Source organism: Nelusetta ayraudi, unplaced genomic scaffold (genome assembly GCF_046127955.1).
Source record: "Nelusetta ayraudi isolate G7.1 ecotype Tasmania unplaced genomic scaffold, CSIRO-AGI_Nayr_v1 ptg000026l, whole genome shotgun sequence".
Lineage (NCBI taxonomy): Eukaryota > Metazoa > Chordata > Actinopteri > Tetraodontiformes > Monacanthidae > Nelusetta > Nelusetta ayraudi.
Window position 1 is genome coordinate 2,491,650 of NW_027466076.1, and position 20,390 is coordinate 2,512,039.

The 20,390-nt window shown below is 48.3% G+C and overlaps 3 protein-coding genes across 3 annotated transcripts in view; 1 reads left to right on the forward strand and 2 right to left on the reverse strand.

The window, feature by feature from the left end:
* exd3 (exonuclease 3'-5' domain containing 3) overlaps window positions 1-6,492 on the reverse strand; it is a 28,054-nt gene extending 21,562 nt beyond the window's left edge. Inside the window, exons 1-8 of the mRNA XM_076028959.1 lie at window positions 6,079-6,492; window positions 4,787-4,895; window positions 4,465-4,564; window positions 1,815-1,879; window positions 898-1,059; window positions 561-746; window positions 417-470; window positions 117-256 (exon numbers count right to left, since the gene is read on the reverse strand). Of these exons, the coding sequence (XP_075885074.1) occupies window positions 117-256; window positions 417-470; window positions 561-746; window positions 898-1,059; window positions 1,815-1,879; window positions 4,465-4,492 (635 nt within the window). The 5' untranslated portion in view covers window positions 4,493-4,564; window positions 4,787-4,895; window positions 6,079-6,492. The remainder of the gene's footprint in view (window positions 1-116; window positions 257-416; window positions 471-560; window positions 747-897; window positions 1,060-1,814; window positions 1,880-4,464; window positions 4,565-4,786; window positions 4,896-6,078) is intronic.
* A 302-nt stretch (window positions 6,493-6,794) lies between these two features.
* On the forward strand, window positions 6,795-13,883 carry cdc37l1 (cell division cycle 37-like 1). Its single transcript, XM_076028950.1, has 7 exons — window positions 6,795-7,202; window positions 8,633-8,935; window positions 9,048-9,141; window positions 9,479-9,594; window positions 9,729-9,851; window positions 9,989-10,123; window positions 11,068-13,883. Exons 1-7 carry the CDS (start codon window positions 7,074-7,076, stop codon window positions 11,191-11,193), a joined length of 1,026 nt encoding a protein of 341 aa, XP_075885065.1. The 5' UTR covers window positions 6,795-7,073; the 3' UTR covers window positions 11,194-13,883.
* Window positions 13,240-20,330, reverse strand: ak3 (adenylate kinase 3). Its single transcript, XM_076028948.1, has 5 exons — window positions 19,828-20,330; window positions 17,921-18,040; window positions 16,827-16,999; window positions 14,629-14,747; window positions 13,240-14,452 (listed from the first exon to the last, which is right to left on the reverse strand). Exons 1-5 carry the CDS (start codon window positions 19,976-19,978, stop codon window positions 14,353-14,355), a joined length of 663 nt encoding a protein of 220 aa, XP_075885063.1. The 5' UTR covers window positions 19,979-20,330; the 3' UTR covers window positions 13,240-14,352.
* Between the last annotated feature and the right edge of the window lie 60 nt (window positions 20,331-20,390).

A 20,390-nucleotide genomic window follows, 5' to 3' on the forward strand; every position in this document is an offset into this window, starting at 1 on the left:
TATCACACACACACACACACACACACACACACACACACACACACACACACACACACACACACACACACACACACACACACACACACACACACACACACACACACACACACACACACCTGCTGATGTGGTCCACAGTGAAGCCTGGCTGACACCAGGAGTCCAGCATGGCCACCAGCTCCTCCTCCAGGCGCCGGTGGCCGCTGACGAAGGACTCGGCCAGCGGCAGTTTGTTCTGCAGGATGAGCGGCACGCACATCTGCAGGAGGGGAGACGGAGGAGCGTCGGCTTTAAAGACAGATGATAGAAAGCGGGGGAGCGTTTTTATTTTTGTGGAATAAATTTGGGTCGCGACTTCATGACAAGGATAAAAAGGTGCGTCGTGAGACTTGACAACGGCAAACAACAACACAACCCACCTCCTCCATACCCAGATCAGGCTGCAGCTGCAGTTTCATGCCGAGCACGGCTGCCTGTAAAGTAAGACAAAGTTAAAATGTCGAGAGACAGAAAAAAGTGTAACAAAAGAGGAGCCAGGTTTGTCGCAGCGAGGTCTGTCGCACCTCCTTGTAGCAGCGCAAATCCTGCAGCCTGCGGACGTGGCAGCGGAGCAGCTCCGGCTCCATCGACTGCAGCTGGTAGACGCCGATGAGGACATCCACCGAGCTGGGCACAGCCTCGGCCATCAGACCCAGCGCTCGACGCTGCAGCTCCGACGCCTGCTGCTCGGGGAGCGAGCTCAGGGTCACCTGGTGAGGAGGGACAGCGATGAGAGGAGGAGGAAGAAAAGGTGGTGGAGGAGGAGTTTACAGACAATAAAATCCAGGAGATTTCAGGAGGGTGGAGCCAGCACCTGGCTGGAATGGGTTTTTTTTTTTGCATTTGCATTCGCTTTCCTACCTCCGGATGGTCCTTCAGCCATGTTTGGAAGTCCAGGAGGACGTGGTGGCCCAACGTGTGGCTCCGGCCCTTCTGCTTTCCCGGACAGGCCTGCAGGATGGTCAGCAGGTCGTCCAGGGGCTGCGGCAGCGCCGAGAAGCCCTGCATGGCCTTGAGACGCATCTGAGGAGGAGGAGGAGGAGAAGAAGACATTATTAATCCCACATTGGGGAAATTTACATAATTGCAGCGACAATACAGTAGAAAATAATGCAGATTGTATTGATTAGGAACAAATAAAGAATTAAAAAAAAATAGTTTAGACTAAGAAGGAACAAACAAAATATTTACATTATATTGAGAGTTGGATGTATAGGTACATAAGGAGGAGAGACACACACACTTCATTCACTTCCATGCAGGTGGATGTAAATTTTAAAAAAAATTAATTAAAAGAAATCATTGGGCCACTAGTTATAGTAGTCGGGCCGAACAGGGTGCAGAACCTCTGGCAGGAGGAACTTCACTTCCTTCACACAGACAAAGAAAACAGTATCTGTGTGAGAGGGGGAAAAAAACTCTTTGTGCCTTAAGTCTTAATTTGCAAACCAGATGTCAACCACTCAATATCCTCCTCGCACACATCTCAAGTTCATTCAGTGCAACGCAAATTCCTTCCTTCCTACTGACAGACACTCTGCTTTCCTCATTAACGCGCGCGCGTGCACGCACACACGCACACACACACACAGACAGACACGCACACACAGACTCGCACGCACGCAAGTGTCATTTAAACATGCCGACATCCTAGCCGCCTCTCTCCCAGCTCCTTTCCTGTGACACACACACACAGACAAAACGCACACACACACACAAGAATGTGTGTGTGTGTGTGTGTGCGTAGACTTGACACATGCTGTGAAAGTGACTCTCACCGTCTGCAGATCTTTCTGGTTCCACAGCTCAAAGAGACTGTCTCTCAACTCACCGGGGTCGAGACCTGTGGAGGGAGGGAGAACGAGCACGCACACACACGCAGACACACACACACACACGGGGATGAGGTTTCCCTGAACTTTCACCTCCTTCAACTTGTCAAGATGCTGAATCGCCCACACACACACACACACACACACACACACACACACACACACACACACACACACACACACACACACACACACACACACACACACACACACACACACACACACACACACACACACACACACACACACACACACACACACACACGTCCAGCTGTGTGTTTTGCGGCCAGTTGGCTGGCTCGGTCCCGGAGGAGCTGAAACTCAAGAGTTATTATTTGGGAAAAATGTTTGCAAGATGCAAAAGAGAGAGAGAGAAAAGAGGGAAAGAAAGAAAGAAAGAGATCCTCTTTATCATCCAATTTGGGCGGTGGGGGTCGAGAGGGAAAGGGGGGGGTGCAAATCGTTTGAGAAAATATGCGCGGACAATTCAAGTGGGTCATTATGCCAACAATTACAACACATTTGGCCTTTGTTTTCGACACACACAACCCCCCGTGTGTGTGTCTGTGTGTGTGTGTGTGTGTGTGTGTGTGTGTGTGTGTGTGTGTGTGGTTGCAGTTAGCGCGGCTGCTCGGACACATGTTATTGTTTGTCACCTCTTCCCGGACCTCCGCCGCCATTAAAGTTCTGATTATTCGGGCCTTTCCGAGAAGATCCCAGCCGACGGCGTTGGGAGGAAGCCGGGAAGACGCCCCCCCGCTGGCGGGTAACGCGATCGGCTGGATCCGGGCTGAGAAGGCGGTTTTGCTAAAACGGGCCCCCAGAATGTTATTTCCCTAACGAGCGTGGCGGAGCAGCCATAACACGGGATTAGCAGTCCAGGGCCGCTGGGTTTGAGCGGCGGAGGCAGCATTAGCTCTGCATTCCAGCTCAACCTGCAGCCAAAATACTCTGGAGACGTTTGGACGGGAAGAGAGGACGAGGACGAGGACAAGGAAGAGGAAGAGGAGGATGCGACCGGGCGTGCGTGTCGCGCACCACACCACTGTGGGCCTCTGTCGTGGTACCTGCTCCTCCCACCCCCACACCCCTCCTTCCCAGGGCTGGTTTTCCTGCCACCCCTCCTCCGCCTCCCCTCCCCACAAGCAGCCTCTCTGGATTCTGTCTCGGATTTCCCCAGGAAAAGGGCTACACGGTGGTCACGGTGTAAAAAAAAAACAAAACACCGCCTTCCTGACGCACAGCCTGGGAAAAAAAACAGGCCGGAGCGCCTGGTTCCACCTGCAGCGGCTCAAACTTTCAGCAAACTTTCTGCACGTTCTGCCCGACGGAACTATTTCCTGAACGCTTTGGGTTTTTGTCACAGATCCATCGGAGGGAAAGACGGAAAAACATTTGGAAGAGGAGGAGGAGGAGGAGGAGGATGATGAGCGAGTTCAGAATGACCTGGCCAGGAGGGTCAGCAAGGAAGAGGTGGATGAGAAGGAGAAGGAAGAGGCTGAGTGAGGAGGGGGAGGTAGAAGAGATGGAGGAGGAGGTGGAAGAGGTGAAGGAGAAGGAAGAGTTGGACGAGGAAGTGGAGGAGGTGGAGTTGGAGGAGGAGAAAGGAAGAGGTGGATGAGAAGGAGGGTGGGGGGGAGCCAACTCTGTAAATGACAAAAGTAGTGGGCTGAAGCTGAGGTTTATTTTTGCCTAACCCGTACATTGCAGCATTCATCCATCCATCTAAGATGCTTCCTCTACAGGATGGATGGATGTGCAGTCATGAGTTGCAACCATCGATTGATCGATTGATTTTTCATTTTGCTCTGCAAAACTCTGCATGCTTTTAAGACATTTAGAAGGTGAAAATTGAATGCTATTTAAAACAAACACAACCATTGCACTCGCAGTACACGCACGCACTCGTTCACCTCGGCAGAAAGACCAGAGATAAAAATCCCGCCGGCGGTTGCCGGGCAGCTGCCAAAGTGGTGCAAAAAAAAAAAAAAAGAACCCGCCGAGATCGAGTGTCTGAACAACGTTTTGGTGAATTAGCCGCATCCACTGCGAGACTTGGCAGCGGCCTGCTGGACGTCCGCCATCGCATTCTCCTCCCCCCCGCACTTCTCTGCTATTGTGCATTTTGGCTGTAGGTGCAGGCAGAGAGAGAAAGAGAGAGAGAGTGAGAGAGAGAGTGAGAGAGAGAGAGAGAGAGAGAAAGGGCTTTCGGCAGGTGCCATGGCACAACTTCCAAAAGTGAGATGAGAGAGAGAAAAAGAGGGAGAGAGAGAGAGAGAGAGCGAGAGCACTTGCACGATTTGATTCTTGAAAGCCGTGTTTACACTGGTAATGAGCTCTCCAGATCCGACCCACCGACCCGGCTGCATCTCCACCATCCTGACACGCACTCAGCGGCTGAAAGGGAATCAGTGACGCCCGATATCGAGCACTTTGACTGAGGGGCAGGGGCGACAAAAAAACAGCTACAGACTCAAATGTTGCCACTTGGTGGATGGAAGGAAACTTTGTTAGAGCCAAACAAAAAGTTTGGAAACTGGCAGGAATTTTGAATTTCATTAACCCTTGCGAAGAAAGACGGAGGCGTGGTACACACCTGCGGACTGCCGACTATTGCAGCTCATTTCCCTCTACAGGACAGTGCGCCAACGTTGTGGAAAAAGGGGCCGCGTGTGCAACAGTCGCAGGTGCAGGGGCTGCAAAAGCAAACAAAACATGTTATACCGCAGAGCTCTGAACTCAGAGGTCAGGGCATTAAAAAAATATTATGAAATTTATAAAAACCATAGGAGTTCATGAAAAGTCCTACAAAAGAAGGATGACTCTTTTTTTTAAAAAGGCAGTGGTATTTCTCTCTCACACACTCACGCCTGCGTGCACACAAACACACACAGACACAGACACACACACCCTCTAACCTGTGGGAACAGCAGCCTGAGAAAGGGCAAGTTGCCAGCTGGCTGTGAAACTTGATTTCAGCCTGAGGATGTTTTTTAAGCCTGGTTGTTTCTGCCCGCTCTGAATTCACTCCCCAGAAAAAGAAAAAAAACAACAAAAAAAAACAATCCCCAAACACTGCAGAGGCTCCATGTTACACTGCATTTGATTTGCATCATTAAAATGCATTGCTGCGCTGACTGTGATCTCAACCACGCCTATGGGTCCTTAAATTTTTCGGACATAGCACGAGGTGAGAAAAAAAAAAAAAACATTGCTGGTTGCAGTCAAAAGATTTTCGCAGTGCAGGTCAGAGGGGGATAATCTACTCGCAGGGGTGTCAAACTCAAACACACAGTGGGGACAAAATTTAAAACTTGGACACAGTTGCGCGTCAACATTGATATTTATTGAAAAAATCTTCCTGATATAACAGTGGACCTTTTAATATGGACCCAAACCAGTTTTGTTCCAACCTGAATGTGCAAAGCTTAATACTATACAATAAATTACGAATTTCAAATTCAAACTCATTAAAATCAATTAAATGTAAATAAAAATCATATGGTTCTTTTTAATTTGCAGCCCTCTGATTTACATTTCAACAGTAACCCTTTTCTACGGGCTAATAATATTTAAAAATAAAATAACAACAATAAACCAATAAATTAATAATATCCTTCAATGAACGTCCTGACCTGATTGACCCGCCAAAATACCAGCAGAGTATTCTGGGATTTGCAGTCCTAGCGGTCCACGCGCTGTTTCATACCAGCGGGCCGGCTGCAGTAGAGATTTTGTATTGCCTCGCGCACCAAATTTGGCCCGTGGGCCAGCGTTTGACACCTATGATCTGCTGGTCCTTGCGGGGGCACAGTGACAGACAGCTCTTCCCCTCGGGCGTCTTTAATCCTCTGTCGCCATCTAGCGGTCAAAAGGACGCGTGCTAGTTCCGCATCGCTTCAGCTAGCAAAACATTAGCCGGTCTGCTGCCGGTTCTGGCGACCAATGACAACGTCGCAGTTTGCTTGCCCGGAAGCAGCTGCATTGCGCGCAATTGATTCTCTTTTCAAACGACTTTGCGTTCAAAATCAATTAGCTCGTTGACTCACTTAGGGCCAACTGAACACTCACACGCCAGAGCTTCCGTGTGACGTCTCGAAAAGACACCTTTGCTTTGGAGAGATGCCGGCGGCTACACAGACATGAGTATACGTGGCCCATACAATTTCATCGTTTGTCAGTGACTTTGTCACTTGTGTGACTGACTCACCATGTGCTTTTAAGCATCCAAATAGCTGTCGTCAAGCGGCGTCTTGCTTAGCTTCACAGAGTGCGTGTGCTCGTTTTTAGCCCCGTACTGAATCTTCCAGGTAGCCACTTGTATTTATTCGCAAAGACTTACAATTTTAATATATTAAAAAAAAGGCCCTCTGTATCGTGTCACAAATAAGCAATTGAGCACCTATGCTTGCTGGCATACGATAAAAAACAAAAAACAAAAGAGCCGAAGAGGAAACAAGGCGTTCCAGTTTGTTGCCTTGCAGAACAAACTCAGGTACTACAACACACACGCAGCCGCTCTAGGTTGACCTATTCCTCGCTTGTTTTGTAGTGGGAAGCCTTCATCTAGCTCGAAAGTGCACTGCTGCCATCTTGTGTTTAAGACATGTAAGACAAAATAAAATGTAAATTAAATTTGTATGCCTTTTTATTTGCAGCCTTCTCATTTAAATTTCAACAGTAACCTTTATCCACTTTTTTTTTTTTTTTTTTTTTTTTTTTAATTTTGACTGGAATCCAATCAAAATGAATCAACTGTAATCACTCTCTAAATTAAAAAATCATATGTAACTGTGATCCTTCTAACAACCTAACGAGGACGAAGCGGTTCATGTACAGCAGCAATAAGAAACTTGGTCTGATCACGTGGTCATTGTTGTTTACCACGTGCTATGGCTGCTGCTTGCCTTCGATAAGACGACGCATGCGCAATCAGTCCCGCCTCGCCTGCTACAGTAGGAGGGGGGAAGCGTTGCCAGCAGCTGATGTAAATGTGGTGGGCAGCGTCGCTATTTACGGGTGCGCTGAACTCCGGTCGCACTGAATCATAGCCCCCGCTTGGGCTCCGCTGACGTATCGGACTGGCATTCAACTGGGTCAGGCAGGCACCACTCCGCTTAGTCTTCACGACCTGGCGACGGTGCCGCCAGAGACCCCCGTCCAGCGCGGCTAGCTCAAAGCTAGCGGCGGTCCTCGGCGGCTGAGATGGAGTGGCTCGGCAACGGCGCCCCTGGTTACCGCGGAGAAGAGCCCGGGCGAGACTCGCCTTCGGTTGACAGAGGCGTCGGCAATGTGTACCACCACAACCTCCACCTGCAGCAGCAGCAGCAACAGGTAGGTCACCCCCCCCAGCTAGTCGCCTGGCTTGCTGGCCTTACATGCGCCGTTTGTTTTGATACGTCATAGTTGAAAGCGTTTAAGCTAAATAGATAGCTAGCTAGCTGGCTAGCCTGCCAGCCAAACGCCGCTTTGCGCAGGCGTGTTGTTTGTTGTATTCCTGACTAATTCCGTCTATCGGCGCCCATGCCAGCCAGCTAATACGCTCTGGTTCATCACTTGACACCAGTTAGCTCTAGTCCTGGTCCTGAGGCTACAAACCATTAGCCTGCGTTCAAACCCGGAGTACCTCCCCGCCCCCAAACTGCTGCCACACCGTTTTGCATTGTCATCATCCTATCGGGACAAATGTTTTTTCTTTTTCTTTTTCTTTATGTCACGGATAGACCTTTGAGATGTCCCATCTTATTTTCAAGGGGGTCCATACAAATATAGAAAAACAATACAAACATATAAAGTAGTGAATACAAACAGTACAAAACGTTTGAGCACATGGACACACACGCACGCACGCACACACATCCATACCATACACACTTAATGCTCCCCAAAGAAAGATGATCAGAAGCAAGACCAAGATATCTGAAGATAGGTATTTAGTGATGATATGAAGATAAGTTATGGACCTAAGTGAGGAGGGAAGGTTCTGCCATTCTGATTTAACTTTAATGCACGACGACCAATTTCTTTGCTAATTCTAGGTCTATAAACAGATGAGCCATATGCCTTAAGCTGTATTGTGAGCTCGATGGAATCAAGAGATATTTCAAATAAGATGGAAATTTTAAATGAATATACTTGAAAATACATATTGACCAATGAGGGGGTTGGGAGTGGAAGGGAAAGGTTTTGGCGAGGCACAAAGCTGCAGCCGCTCCAGGTTCTGCTACTTGTGCAGCTGTGTGTGAGCTCTCACAGGGAGCGAGGGGAGCGTGTGTTTGGGCTGCCGTGGTGAACATGGTAACAGTCGTCGACTTATTTTTAGTCACCTCCGCCCCACTCTGGCACCTGACAGCTGCCCCCTACTGGTCTGGAAGCGTTCTCAAATTGGATTTAAGCCGCGCTGCCAGCCAACATCAGATTTTTAGCCCATCCACATTTAAACCGGGTGGCTCTTTTGCAGTCCGAACAAACACAAATCACGTGAAATCCGATTTTTGGAAAATGGATTGAAATCACCTTCACCTTCAATCGCATAAGTCAGATCTCATTTCAGTTCAGTCAGACACTTGCGGGAAAACAGTGTGGACAGTCAGCCCTAAAAATCAGATTTGAATCACATTCGCCTGCAGTCTGAACGCAGCCTTAATGTGAAGTTAGTTTGTTTTAAAGGCGGGGTGATTTCCAGACCAAATTTGTACAAAAATCCTTATTCTGGCTCTCTTTTAATACGGTTCTGGCGAACCTTTTTTCTGTCGCCCACCCAGTCGACACCATCGTCTCGGCCGTGCGACTGCTCCGCGGCGTCGCTCTGCCAGAGCCAGCAGCGCTGCATGAAGGCCTCCATCGTCTCCAGCTGGAGGCTCGCTGAGGCTCAGGAGCAGCTCTGCTCGCTGGGCGTCCACAGCTCCGAGTCGCTGGACCAGGAGCGAGCGCGGACGCGGGCCTGTCCCGCCGAGCTCACACACACAGAAGAGGAGTGGCGGCGCAAGGAGAGCGTCCTGGGGAGGCTGGCCGGGAGCCACAGCCCTGTGCTGGGAGCCGTCAGCAGTTGGGACGTGTTTGATAAGGTGAGGAAAAAGAATCGAAACACATTTACCTTGTGTGCAGTTTTGTTGTTGTTGTTGTTGTTGTTGTTGTTTTTTTCCCTCTAACTGTCAAACATCTTTTCTTTTCCCTCAGAGTATCATTAATGTCCAGACTCCTGCTGTGGTCGTGGATCAGGACAAATCCAAAACGTTTGTTCAGCAGTTTGAACAGGAGATCCGGCACCTGGGTGAGTGACAGCCACGATTAAAGCAGGACGCATTTGTTGGTTTGTTCTGTCTTTTTATTCTCAACAATCAGGACTAAAGATTTGTCATGTCATGAAAAAAATGACAAATTGTATCTCAAACAAACACACAAGTTCTTTACCTCCATCTTTACCTCCATTTTTAATGCTTTACTGATTTACATTCTCTCAGTTGCCAACGCTTGCTGAAAAGCTCCTTCCCAATAATTAATAGAAGGTTGCATTTGGGGAAGTGGTTTCTTCTAATGAGTTTTTCCTACAATAGAACAGAGGTTGTAAAGCCAATGTAATCGCAAGGCGTTCTGTTCCTCTCTGCCAGGTATGTTGCGGAGATGGGACGACAGTCAGAGGCACCTGGCCAGCATGCCTCATCTCATCTGCGAGGAAACGGCAAACTACCTAATCCTCTGGTGCACAAGGCTGCAGCAAGAAGGGGTAAAAAGAAAAATAATAATAAATTAAAAAATACTGATTGACCCCTTTTCACCAAACCAACAGGGAATGCAGCCCAGTGAAGCTTGAGGCCGTGATCTCATTATGGTACTCCTCTGTTTTCCTGCGTGCTGCAGAAGGAGGCGCTGATGGATCAAGTGGCGCACCAAGCTGTAGTGATACAGTTCATCCTGGAGATGGCAGCAAACTCGCAGCAGGACCCTCGGGGCTGCTTCAGACAGTTTTTCCGCAAAGCCAAAGTAGGACACACACACAAACACACTTGCTCACCCTTGACTTTTCCTTTGGACAGTGTGATGCTCATTCTGGCCGAGTGGACGTAGTTGATGGTAATTATTTTCTTTCCTCCATCAATTTGTTCCGTTTTCCTCTTGAGGACGGACAAGATGTCTACCTGGAAGTCTTCTACACGGAGCTCGAGGCCTTCAAACGCAGACTGAGGGAGCACACAGTCCGCTGCAACGGGAAACCGGAGTCCAAAGAAGCCTGGACCTCCTCCGCGTTACCCCCAGTAGGTCCCCTCCTGTCCGCTCGCACACGATGCTGTTTTTACTCCTCTCCGCCACAAGATGGCAGCATTCGACTCGTTTGTGGTAACAAGTGGCTCGTCATGCTTTTTGTGGATCGATTTGCATGAATCGGTTTGCTCCCATTTCTAGTTAAGCGCACACAGTCGGCAAAATATAACAAGTGACACTTTCACATCCTTTTGTTTCATAAGTAAGCAACCAAGCAGGTCAGTGAAGAGTCTTGAATGGTTGCCCTGTTTTTTGTAATGGATTTGATTTCCTAAAGCGCTTGTCAAGTCACTCAAAGCACTTTATATTGTACCCATCATTCATTCACACCACATTCAAACTGTAGCCACAGCTGCCCTGGGAACAGAAGCGTGGCAGCCAATCTGCAGCAAACGGCCCCTCCGACCACCGCCCAACATTCACTCACATTCGTACAAAAATATAGAAATGATCAGTGGGAGAATGACAGGCAAATGGAAGATGCTGGGGGTGGGCGGTTTGCATCAGTTGAGTTTAGACTGTGAGGGGCTGTGAAGCTCCAGCAGGCTTCTCCCCCGGTGGCCTCACAGCCTGACCGTCTGCCAGAGGGACCTGAGGGGATGCAGGGTGGGGGTGGGGGGGAGAGTGAGAGTGGGAGCCAAGGAATGTGAACGAGCTCGACTCTCGTAGGCCAGCCATGGAAAGGAAGCGAAGGGAGGCGCCCTTTGCTGCCAGCACCTCCCCCGTCTGTCCATCCGTCCGTCCAGAACGACGGAAAGTACCGGAAGAATGAGTTTTTACAGGCCAGAGTGCCGTTACATAACAGTCATAATCCACCAGTTTAATCCTCACACTGTCGCTCTCTACGGCGCCCTCACAAAACTATAATTCCTTCCTGGGGATTTTTGATTGGTTAATAAAGTCCCACCCTGACCTCCCCCTGCTCCTCCCCCTCCAGATGCAGGAGTATCCCAGGAAGCACCTGCTGGAGGCGGGGCTGCGGACGAGCGGCGGCCGGTGGACGAAGGACGACGTCGCTGCCGCCGCCGACATGGACGATATTCGCATGATGGAGACGTCCTAGAGGCCTGACAAGGAGGCACGGCCCCGCCCACATCCGTCAGACCCCTCCCACTGCCGAGCAGCACCGCACTGCACTACACGCAGGGAACTGCAGGAAGAATTGAGAACAACCTCCGGTTCTGCAGCTCTCAGTGGGGCGACTGGCGCTGATGACGAGTCAGGGTCCTGGCCCTGGCCCTGGTCCTGGTCCTGGTCCTGGTCCTGGTTCCGGATACCTTCTCTGCTTGTCATCCACAAGACAGCAGAGCAGCAAAGTGCAAACAAGGCTTCCAGATAACACAGAGTATGTATGTATATATACATAAATATGTATATATACACACAGCATAAATGAACCGCCCTAAGGTTTTTGTTTGCATGTTAATACATAGTTTACAAAGCTAAAGCTATTTTTCTATGTTTAAGAGAATAAGATGCGATTAAGATCTAAAGAATCATGTTGCTCTTATTTATTTTATGGAGGATTTAGTTGTAAATATTCCTCGCCCAGTCTGGAGAGGATTTTTTTTTTCTTTTTCTTTTTTTTTTTAAACCGCACAGAAAATTAGACCTTATACACCACCTCTATCGTGTCTTCTTCTGCCTTCGGAGCCTCCAGGACGGAGGTCCCACCCCCCCACACACACACACACACAGACACACACAGATCATCCAGATGTGGTCTGGATGTTGGAGATCCTGCAGAGACTTAAAGACTCATCGGCAGTGTTTCACCTGACTTCCTGTTTCAGACTCGTCATCTGTGCACAAGTCCAGTCGCAGCTAACAGTTTGCTTCTAGCTGCTCTGTCTGTCTGTCTGTCTGTCTGTCTGTCTCTCTGTGCGTGTGTGTGTGGGTATGGACGGAAGGGCTGTGCGCTCCAGTGACTTGAACTGAATGTTTGTCCTGCACTTTACTCCTACACGGAGGCCACGGTGGCTGTTAAAGGGACTTGACTTGACAGTTTGTTTGTTTTTTATCTTCCAGCAGGATTTCTTTTTTTTTTTCTTTCTTTTTTTTGGGCTGCGTTTGCGTCCTGTGTGACAGCCTCGTCATCTCTTCTTCTTTTTTTTTACGCTCAAGTTAATTCATCCCATAATTAAACTTCCTTTTGTTTGAGGACGTTTTCTTCTTTTGGCCAAGCGAAGCTGCTGCTGCTGAAGATGATGACGATCTCCACGTGATGCGTTCAAGTACAATATAGAGTTGAGAGTTGTGTGAGAAACTCACACCTTTTGCGTGTCGTCGATCATGTCAATGCAAAGATAAGCGTTATTAACGGTGTACTGCAGTGCTCTTATACTGGTTTTGTTTGTCTGATTTTGTCTGGTAAACTATGCAAAAAGACGCTAAGGTTCTGCTGGACCTGCGGCTGCGTGTGGGGCCGTTGCTGTGGCTCTTCGTGGCGTTCACACAAAATTGTTTTAAGCAGCAAGATTCCAATTGACAGTGTTTCTGTACGTCTGGACGGAAGATGGATTCTGTCAAGCATCGAAATAAAAAGAGTGTCGATCCCGGGTGTTCTGCCAGTTTCTTCCTTTGGTTTTAGCTGGCTGTAAGTTCAGCGCACAGCCACTAGGGGGAAGCGGCACGTCAGTGGGGACACCGGCTGGCGGTTTATATCGAGGCATCAGATTTACGAAAGCGCAGTGCTGCTATACTAGAATTTAAAAAAAAACAGTGCTCGAGTTTCACGAAATCACTTGATAGAATCAAGTTATAACGTGGTACAATGACGAAGTTTTATATGAGTTATATTAGTAATAAATATGGCAGCAGCATTTTTTAACGTGAAAATTGGCACAAAGTACCGTGGACAGTTTCGCGTTGTTGTATTGTGGACATTATCATGAACTAACGCGATAGTTCTATGTTGTACCGTGAAAATTCTCACGAAAAAACGCCATAGTTCCACGTTATAACGTTTTTGTTTGTTTTTTTTCTTGTGTGGCAGCAATGCGTTTCCGTACACATTCAACAAGAGTCAAGTTGAGTGTTTTTGGGTTTGGATGGTTCTGGAACCCGCTGCACTTTGCTAAGGGACCGTCAAATAAATGAACAAAACAAATACACAAATGTTGAACATTTAATGATAATCAGTTGCTGAGAATTGTTAAATGACTCAATTCAAGGCAGGGGTTCCAGTGCATGAATAAAAAAAAAAGTCACGACACGGTTATGGTTTTTAAGGAGCACATGTGCTTTTAAATATTCAAGTGTTTAAAATACAAAGACCGGCTTCCTGTCAACACAGTGCAACAGCAGCTACACGCTAAGGCACGTTAGCACTTCTATGAAGAAAAAAAAAAACAACCTCGAAGGTCACATGTTTCCCTTTCAAGCTTGCCGACTGGCACCTCAGACCGCTGGAGCAGCAAGTGAATGAGCCGTTCGTTCACAGTGTGGAATGTGTGATTAGAGAGTCTAAAGATCGATGGTGGGGGTTCTTTCAAAGTAAGACGGTTCGCAGCCAGGCGCATTTACACTCCTGTCGTTTTTAAGGCATTGGACAGCAGCAGTTGGCACTTGAGGTGAAATGCAAATTTGAAAGAAAAAAATAAAATAAAATATGGTACAATTCCCTTCAGAACAACTGACGATCTCAACAACTGGAAGAGCCCCGACCGACCACTCCTTTTGACTTCTGTGCTTTTTTTGCTTTCGTCAAACTAAAGCGATTAAATTATAATAGGGCAAACATTTAAAAAAAAATAATAATAATTAGACATACATAAGACGTTAAAATATTTGTCATAGTATTTCAAAAAGGAAAAATTAAGACCAAGAAATAAAATCATGAGAATCTTCACACAGGGCAGTGAACAATCAAAATCACTTTAGAATTCTCAACACCTAAAAAATTATTTTAATTATTATAAACTGTTTAAAAGTTGTTGTTTTTTTAAACTTTTAAAACATTATTTTTCTTAATCGTTAATTATGAAAGAATCATCTCAACTAACTGTTTAAAAAAGGCACAACCTGGTGTGTAGGGAGTGTGATGATGATGATGATCTCTGCACCCTGAGACTTTAACCAGACGGATCGAAGGTGCGAGTGGCTCCTCACTGGTAACCCGTTCATGCCCCGTCCTTCATCTCCTGGGAAACCCTCACCCCTCCCTGGCTTCCCTAATCCCCTCATCCCCTCCCTGGTCCGCCGGCTCGATGCCCTGCCTGTTCTATTTGAGGGACGAGAGCTTCCTGCGGAGGAACTCCTCCACGTGGGGCCAGATCTTGTTGGTTTCCGTCCCGGAGAAGCTCTGCAGCAGACCTTTACACCTGCGGGTGAGAGAGTAGAGACACCAGGTGTGTTCAGAGGGCAGGAAAATCATATAACTGTGCCAAGATAAACCAACGGGACGGGAGAGCGCATTTAGCCCTCTATTTACCGCCTCCTGCTAAAGGTCTGGGTTTTTTTTTCAGACGGCACAGAGATTCAGGTTTGGCTCTCCTACCTGTAGTACTCCAGGACCGGTTCTGTTTGTGTCTCGTAGGACTTGAGTCTCCGTGTGACCGTCTCTGGGGAGTCGTCGTCCCTCTGGACCAGCGGCTCGCCGGTCACGTCGTCCAAACCCTGAGGACCAAGCAGAAAGTCAAGAAAATACTAAAATACTAGATACTAGTATGGCAGCGAGGTTATTTCTCCAGTGGTCACTTGAGGTACTGCAGCCAAAATCCCATGCGGCTCATAAAGCTTTTTTCCCATAAGATGGTAATATGAAAAAAAATACAGGCCTGTAAAACAGCTGATAGGACGACCTTTGGCCTGAAACATGGTTCATAATAAATCTTTCTATTGTAGATTTTTAAATCCTGGACTTGTAATCTTTTGAGTTTTATAATTCCGGTGTGACTTCACAGCATCGTACTTTGATGCTGTGTCTCGTCTCCTTCTGATGTGTCCTGATGCATGAGGCGAGTTACAGAGACAGAGACATGATGGAAAGTGACACTACTGCTTCACGCTCTATGGTTGCGGAAGCAAACACGAAGCCAAAAACTTTTTTCGATGTCTTTGATAGCTGAGCAGCTCCATTGAAATGAATGACTGCCTGCACCTTGGTGAGCCACAGCAGCAGCAGCTGATTAAATGTTCCAGCCACTGAAAATTTTCCCAGCAGGAATGTAAACACGGCTGGAGAAGCAACTGCATGACTGGGAGAGACGTTTTATCCCAGTTTGGGCCTGTCGATCTGCTGAATGACCTAACCGCTAGTTTATCATTTACGCCTGTGCTGCTGCTGCTGCTGCTGCTGCTGGTGCTGCTTCCTGCTCTGCATGTCGTGAGATAAAGAAATAAAAAAAACGGCTCAGCAAGATGAAAGAGTCTTTTATCTGACGTGCAGTAACGTGTTAATCGTAACTCTCGCAACAACACAGCAAGGGAAACGACAAAAACAAGCGAGCGTTCACCATTATGCACCATCGAAGAAATCTCCAGGAACTCCAGTTTAATGAGAGTGTGAGTTGTTGTTTTTTTTTACTTTCGCTTTCTCTCCTTCTGTGTGCAGGAAGCTGCCATGAGGCTTGTGGTTACTCAGGCTCAGCAGTCAGCCAGTTTTCTCCTCATGAGGCAGAAGAGCTACGTTGCTATGAAACACGCAAAGGCGGCTGGAGCAAAGAGAAAAAACAAAATAAAAGGCCGACACTCCTGAAAGGAGTCACTCTGGGAGAATCGACTCTTTCTTGGTGCCATTATAACGCCTCGCCGGGTCAATAGTTCAAACAAGTCGACCTTTCCGAGGAGCCAAACTCAGATAAGAGGGGGTGATAAACGACTCAACCCTCTCAATGAAGCCGGAGTCGCCCTCTCAACCCTGTTGTTTCATTTTATTACAGGTTGGGTTTTTTTTTTTTTTACGGCACATTGTCCTCTAAAACGTTACAGCAATGATTAACCTGGACCGTGTGACTGCGTGGTTGAGAGCCGGCAGTCAATGAAGCAGCAGGTAAGAGAGGGGGAACAAAGGCATCAATCAGCTGGGAGGCGGGAGGAACACAGAACTTTGGACTCGGTAGGAGGAGGAAGAAAAATATAGAAGTCTTGAGCAGCAGCTATCTGCAGTGAGCATGAGGGAAACCCTGCAACGGGAGCTTTGTGCAAACAGCACAGAAACAGAGTGGATTGATTTTTTTTTAAATGTGAAATTGATTTGACTGACTGATTAATTTTTTTTGACAAAATCACTTTGTGTCAAACAGTCGGTTGCAGCGGAGTTAAATGACTCAGGTGCTCAGTTGTTCAAGCAAAGTGACTCTTTAACTGCATTGGTTTAATCAATGCTGCTCCTCAGCGTGAAAACACATAGAGTTTACATTCTACAACATGTTTAGAACATTATAAGAATATATCATAATAATATGAACAAAGACACACGAGTTTTGAACCCATCATCACAAATCATTCATCAATATGCCTGAAAAACTCAGGATTTTTGATGACTTTCTGATCTGATATTTTCTTCGATATGAAAAAAATAATCCCTTCTGCTTCCTACTGGACCATGTGACCCTCCCAGCTTCTGTTTGGGGGCCATTAATGGCTAATCCAAGGAGACAGAGGGAAGGGATCACATGAGCGAAAATTTGACCCTCATGATGAAGATGATGATGATGATGATGATGATGATGATGATGATGATGATGTACTCACAGAGACTTTGGGCGGGTTGAAATCCGTGTTGTAAACCCTGCCGCTGGGCAGGTGGGTCCAGCGAGACGTCAGCCGCTGCTTGATGGTTTGGAAGGGAACGTTGAGGTTGACCACCAAGTCCACGCTGCAGGCGTCGTCCAGAGCCTCGGCCTGCGGCACCGTGCGAGGGAAACCTGCCCAGGCGGTCACAGCGTGGAGTCAATCACAGCGTTCCCAAGTTCCCCCAAAAATCCATCCATCCATTTACAATACCCATTTGTTCCTGAACTCATGGTCTCAGCGGTCTGCTGGAGCCTCTCCCAGCTGTCATAGGGCAAGGGCAGGGTGACACCCTGGACAAGTGGTCAGTTCATTGCATAGCCACCTTCTGTCAATTTAGAGTTTCCAATTCACCTCACTTGCATGTTTTTGGAGTGTGGGAGGAAGCCGGAGAACACGGAGAGAACCCACGCAGACACAGGAAGAACATGCAAACTCCACACAGTAATTCCCCAGGCCGGGAATTGAACTCACAGCCTTCTTATTTTGGGTGAAGGTGCAAACCACTGCCATTTATTTGACTCAAGTGTTGGTTGCCACCACTTGAGGCCACCGCTCCTGAAGGTAGCAAATAATGGAAGGCGGCCAGGCAGCTCACCACATTCCCGCTCCAACTCCGACCGGCTTCTGTTGCCTCTTTGAAAGACAAATCCTTGCCCCCCTCAACGTCCCAGCAGGAAGTGGAACCCCTGCAAAGATCCAGGTCCCGGGGTTCTCTTCTGGTCGACCCCTCTCTGACCTCTCTGACCTTCCCAGCAGCTAACGCTGCAGATAAGCACCGCCGCTGCCACTGTTACCCCTTCCTGTTCCGAGCCACCTCACTGGACCGGTGCCTCACACACTGAGCAGTGAGGCGGAATAAAAGCAGGACAAAGCTGCCAGTGTGGACGTGCCATTTGACAGCGAGACCTCTGACACCACTCCCACCCAAAAAAAACAACAAAAAAACAAAAAACCCTCATTTTTCATTGTGGAACAACAGCAAGTGGTGCAGTTCAAGGAGGCTAAAAAGACTAAAAATTACTGCTATTTTTATTTTATTTTATAAATCCCACCGTCCAGCAGCCAGCTGCACTGGCCCAGCCCCCTCAGGTCGCTCAGGATCAGGCGGGAAATGACGTCATCGGGTACCAACTGACCCTGATCGATGCAGGACTTCATCAGCAGACCCAGTTCTAGAGAAAGGGACCAGAAGAATAAATAAAACGTAAGGAAATCCTTCGATGAGAGACGTTCGTTGCAATTCCGACATCGTTTAAAAGTCAAACAAGTGCATTTTACACGTGGAGAATGGCAGATAAATGCAAAGTATATAGTTTTCCCTTTTCTGATGTGTGTGACCCACACTGCTGCGGGGCTACTTCTTGAGAAAGGTTTAGGGAGGGACTGACCCCCGAGGGCCTTTAGACCTCGAAGGCATGCGGGAGCTTGTCTTTCTTCTTTTCTCTCCAGCATCACTTGCACTTTAACTGGCTGCTGTCCAGCTGTGCAGCCAGGAATTTCCTGAGAAAAGACACCACGGCCATGTTGCTGTGAACGGCGTCAGGAGTTTGCTGGGGTTTATTTTGGTTTTTTTCTCTGCTGTGCTGGCCAAATGTCTCCGGAGCTGGGGGACAAACAAGTGGCCGCTTCCTTTTTGACGGGTTGACACAGTCTAATGATTTCCAGACGGGAAGGGCAGAACATGTAAAAGCCCTGCAGCTGGGGGAAGGGGGGTTTGTGGGGGAAGAGTGTTGACAGAGTTTTTTATTTAAAAAACAAACAAACAAAAAAAACTCTTGCGTTTCCAGTCTTTCTACTCAAAATGAAAAAGGCCCCAGAGGAAATAATGCAGAGAAGGGGGGTGGGCCTAAAACGACTGAGCCGTGGCTGACAGTGTAAAGTTTGAGGAAGTGCTTTTTTCACTTTTTTTAAGGTCAAACGCTGGACACGTCCTCAGATCTTCCGTTTTCCACCTTCTGCACTGCAGAGTCGCAGGATTTACTATCTACAGATCTAACTGCACGATTGAGCCCTTTGTTTATAGCCGAGAAAAAGAAGTTTCAATCACAATACGACTGTACACTGTTACAGGGGTTGTTTTTTGCCAGATACTGGGACCTTTACGGTTCCCGCAGCCTTCCAGTGGGGGTGTTTAGCTCCAAGGTCTGTTTGGGGGAGAATTTGAGCCGGTTGGTCTGTTTTTGCTCTCAAAAACCCCCTCAGCTAATCCCCCGTCTGGCTGAAACGAGGCATGAAAACTCCCAGGAACTTGTTTCAACCTGCCGGACTTCATGCAGCTTGGCAGTTAAACTGAAATATATATACATATATATATATATATATATATATATATATGTATATATATATATATAAAAAACCCTCCTGCTTATCTCTCTACACCGTCGTCGTCCAAGGTGATACCGAGGAGCCACGTGCGGCCAATCACCTTCCAAAGTTCAGCCACAGTGTCGGAGGAGAGTTGTGTTGCCAGTATAAACAGGGTGGCTTCTAACCCTGCCAACCAGGTTTTGACCTTTATCTCCAGAGGACACAGGGTCAAGTCGGGGCTCGCGCTCCAACGACTCTGTACTGCCACGGCTCGATAAGGAGGGCCGAGCCGAGCCACGTCACTCCTCGCACGATAGTAATAAGAATCCATCCATCTTCAATACCTGCTGCTTCCTGCACGCAGGGTTGCTGTGGTCCTATCCCAGCTGTCACAGGGCGAAGGGCAGGGTAACACCCTGGGCAAGTGGTCAGTTCATTGCATGGCCACCTTCTGTCAATTTAGAGTTTCCAATTCACCTCACATGCATATTCTTGGATCGTGGGAGGAAGCCACAACTCACACAGACACAGGTAGAACATGCAAAGGCCACACAGAAATGTCCCAGGTCCCGGCAATCGAACCTGCAACCTCCTTGCTGTGATGCAGCAGCGCTAACCACCGTGTCGACCCGAGCATCCCGGCGCTCCTTACCCGTCTTGGCGTTGATGTTGGCCCTCAGAATGTCCCCGCTGGAGAGGTGCGTCAGTGCGAAACTTTTGGTAATCCTCGCAGACACCGTCCCCTTGCCTGAGCCGGGCGGGCCCATAATGACCGCGCGGAAGATCTTGTGCATGGACGTCATCTTCGTCGCTTCTCTCTCTCTCTGCACCCCCCTCCCGATCGTCGGATCGTCGGAGGTTCGACACTGGACTGTTTTCCCTTTTTGCGTTCGCAAGAAGTGCGCAGCGTCAGTCAGTTTGGAGGGAGGGGGGCGTTCCTTTCCGACGCACTTCTCCAGCGCGGCGCAACGCTGACTTGTTAGTTCCTCGTTGCGGGGAGGCAGGGGAGGAACAGGAGGAGGGGGAGGAGGAGGAGGAGGAGGAGAAAGGGGAGGGAGGAGAGGTTTCAGGGGGAGGGAGAGAGTCTCCGAGTATCCATATCTACCCAGAGGAACCGAGCTGAGCCTGAGGTTCCTTCTCCCCTGTGCGTGTGTGTGTGTGTGTGTGTGTGTGTGTGTGTGTGTGTGTGTGTGCGCGCGCGCGCGCGCTCGCGCT

Excerpts from the sequence above, each read along its gene's own strand:
- cdc37l1 (XM_076028950.1), top strand. The coding sequence starts at position 7,074 with ATGGAGTGGCTCGGCAACGGCGCCCCTGGTTACCGCGGAGAAGAGCCC. Across the intron at positions 8,936-9,047 it reads GTTGGGACGTGTTTGATAAG|AGTATCATTAATGTCCAGAC; the intron begins GTGAGGAAAAAG and ends CTTTTCCCTCAG. Across the intron at positions 10,124-11,067 it reads CCTCCTCCGCGTTACCCCCA|ATGCAGGAGTATCCCAGGAA; the intron begins GTAGGTCCCCTC and ends CTCCCCCTCCAG.
- ak3 (XM_076028948.1), bottom strand. The coding sequence starts at position 19,978 with ATGACGTCCATGCACAAGATCTTCCGCGCGGTCATTATGGGCCCGCCC. Across the intron at positions 14,748-16,826 it reads TCAACCCGCCCAAAGTCTCT|GGTTTGGACGACGTGACCGG; the intron begins GTGAGTACATCA and ends CTTGGTCCTCAG. Across the intron at positions 14,453-14,628 it reads CCGGTCCTGGAGTACTACAG|GTGTAAAGGTCTGCTGCAGA; the intron begins GTAGGAGAGCCA and ends TCTCACCCGCAG.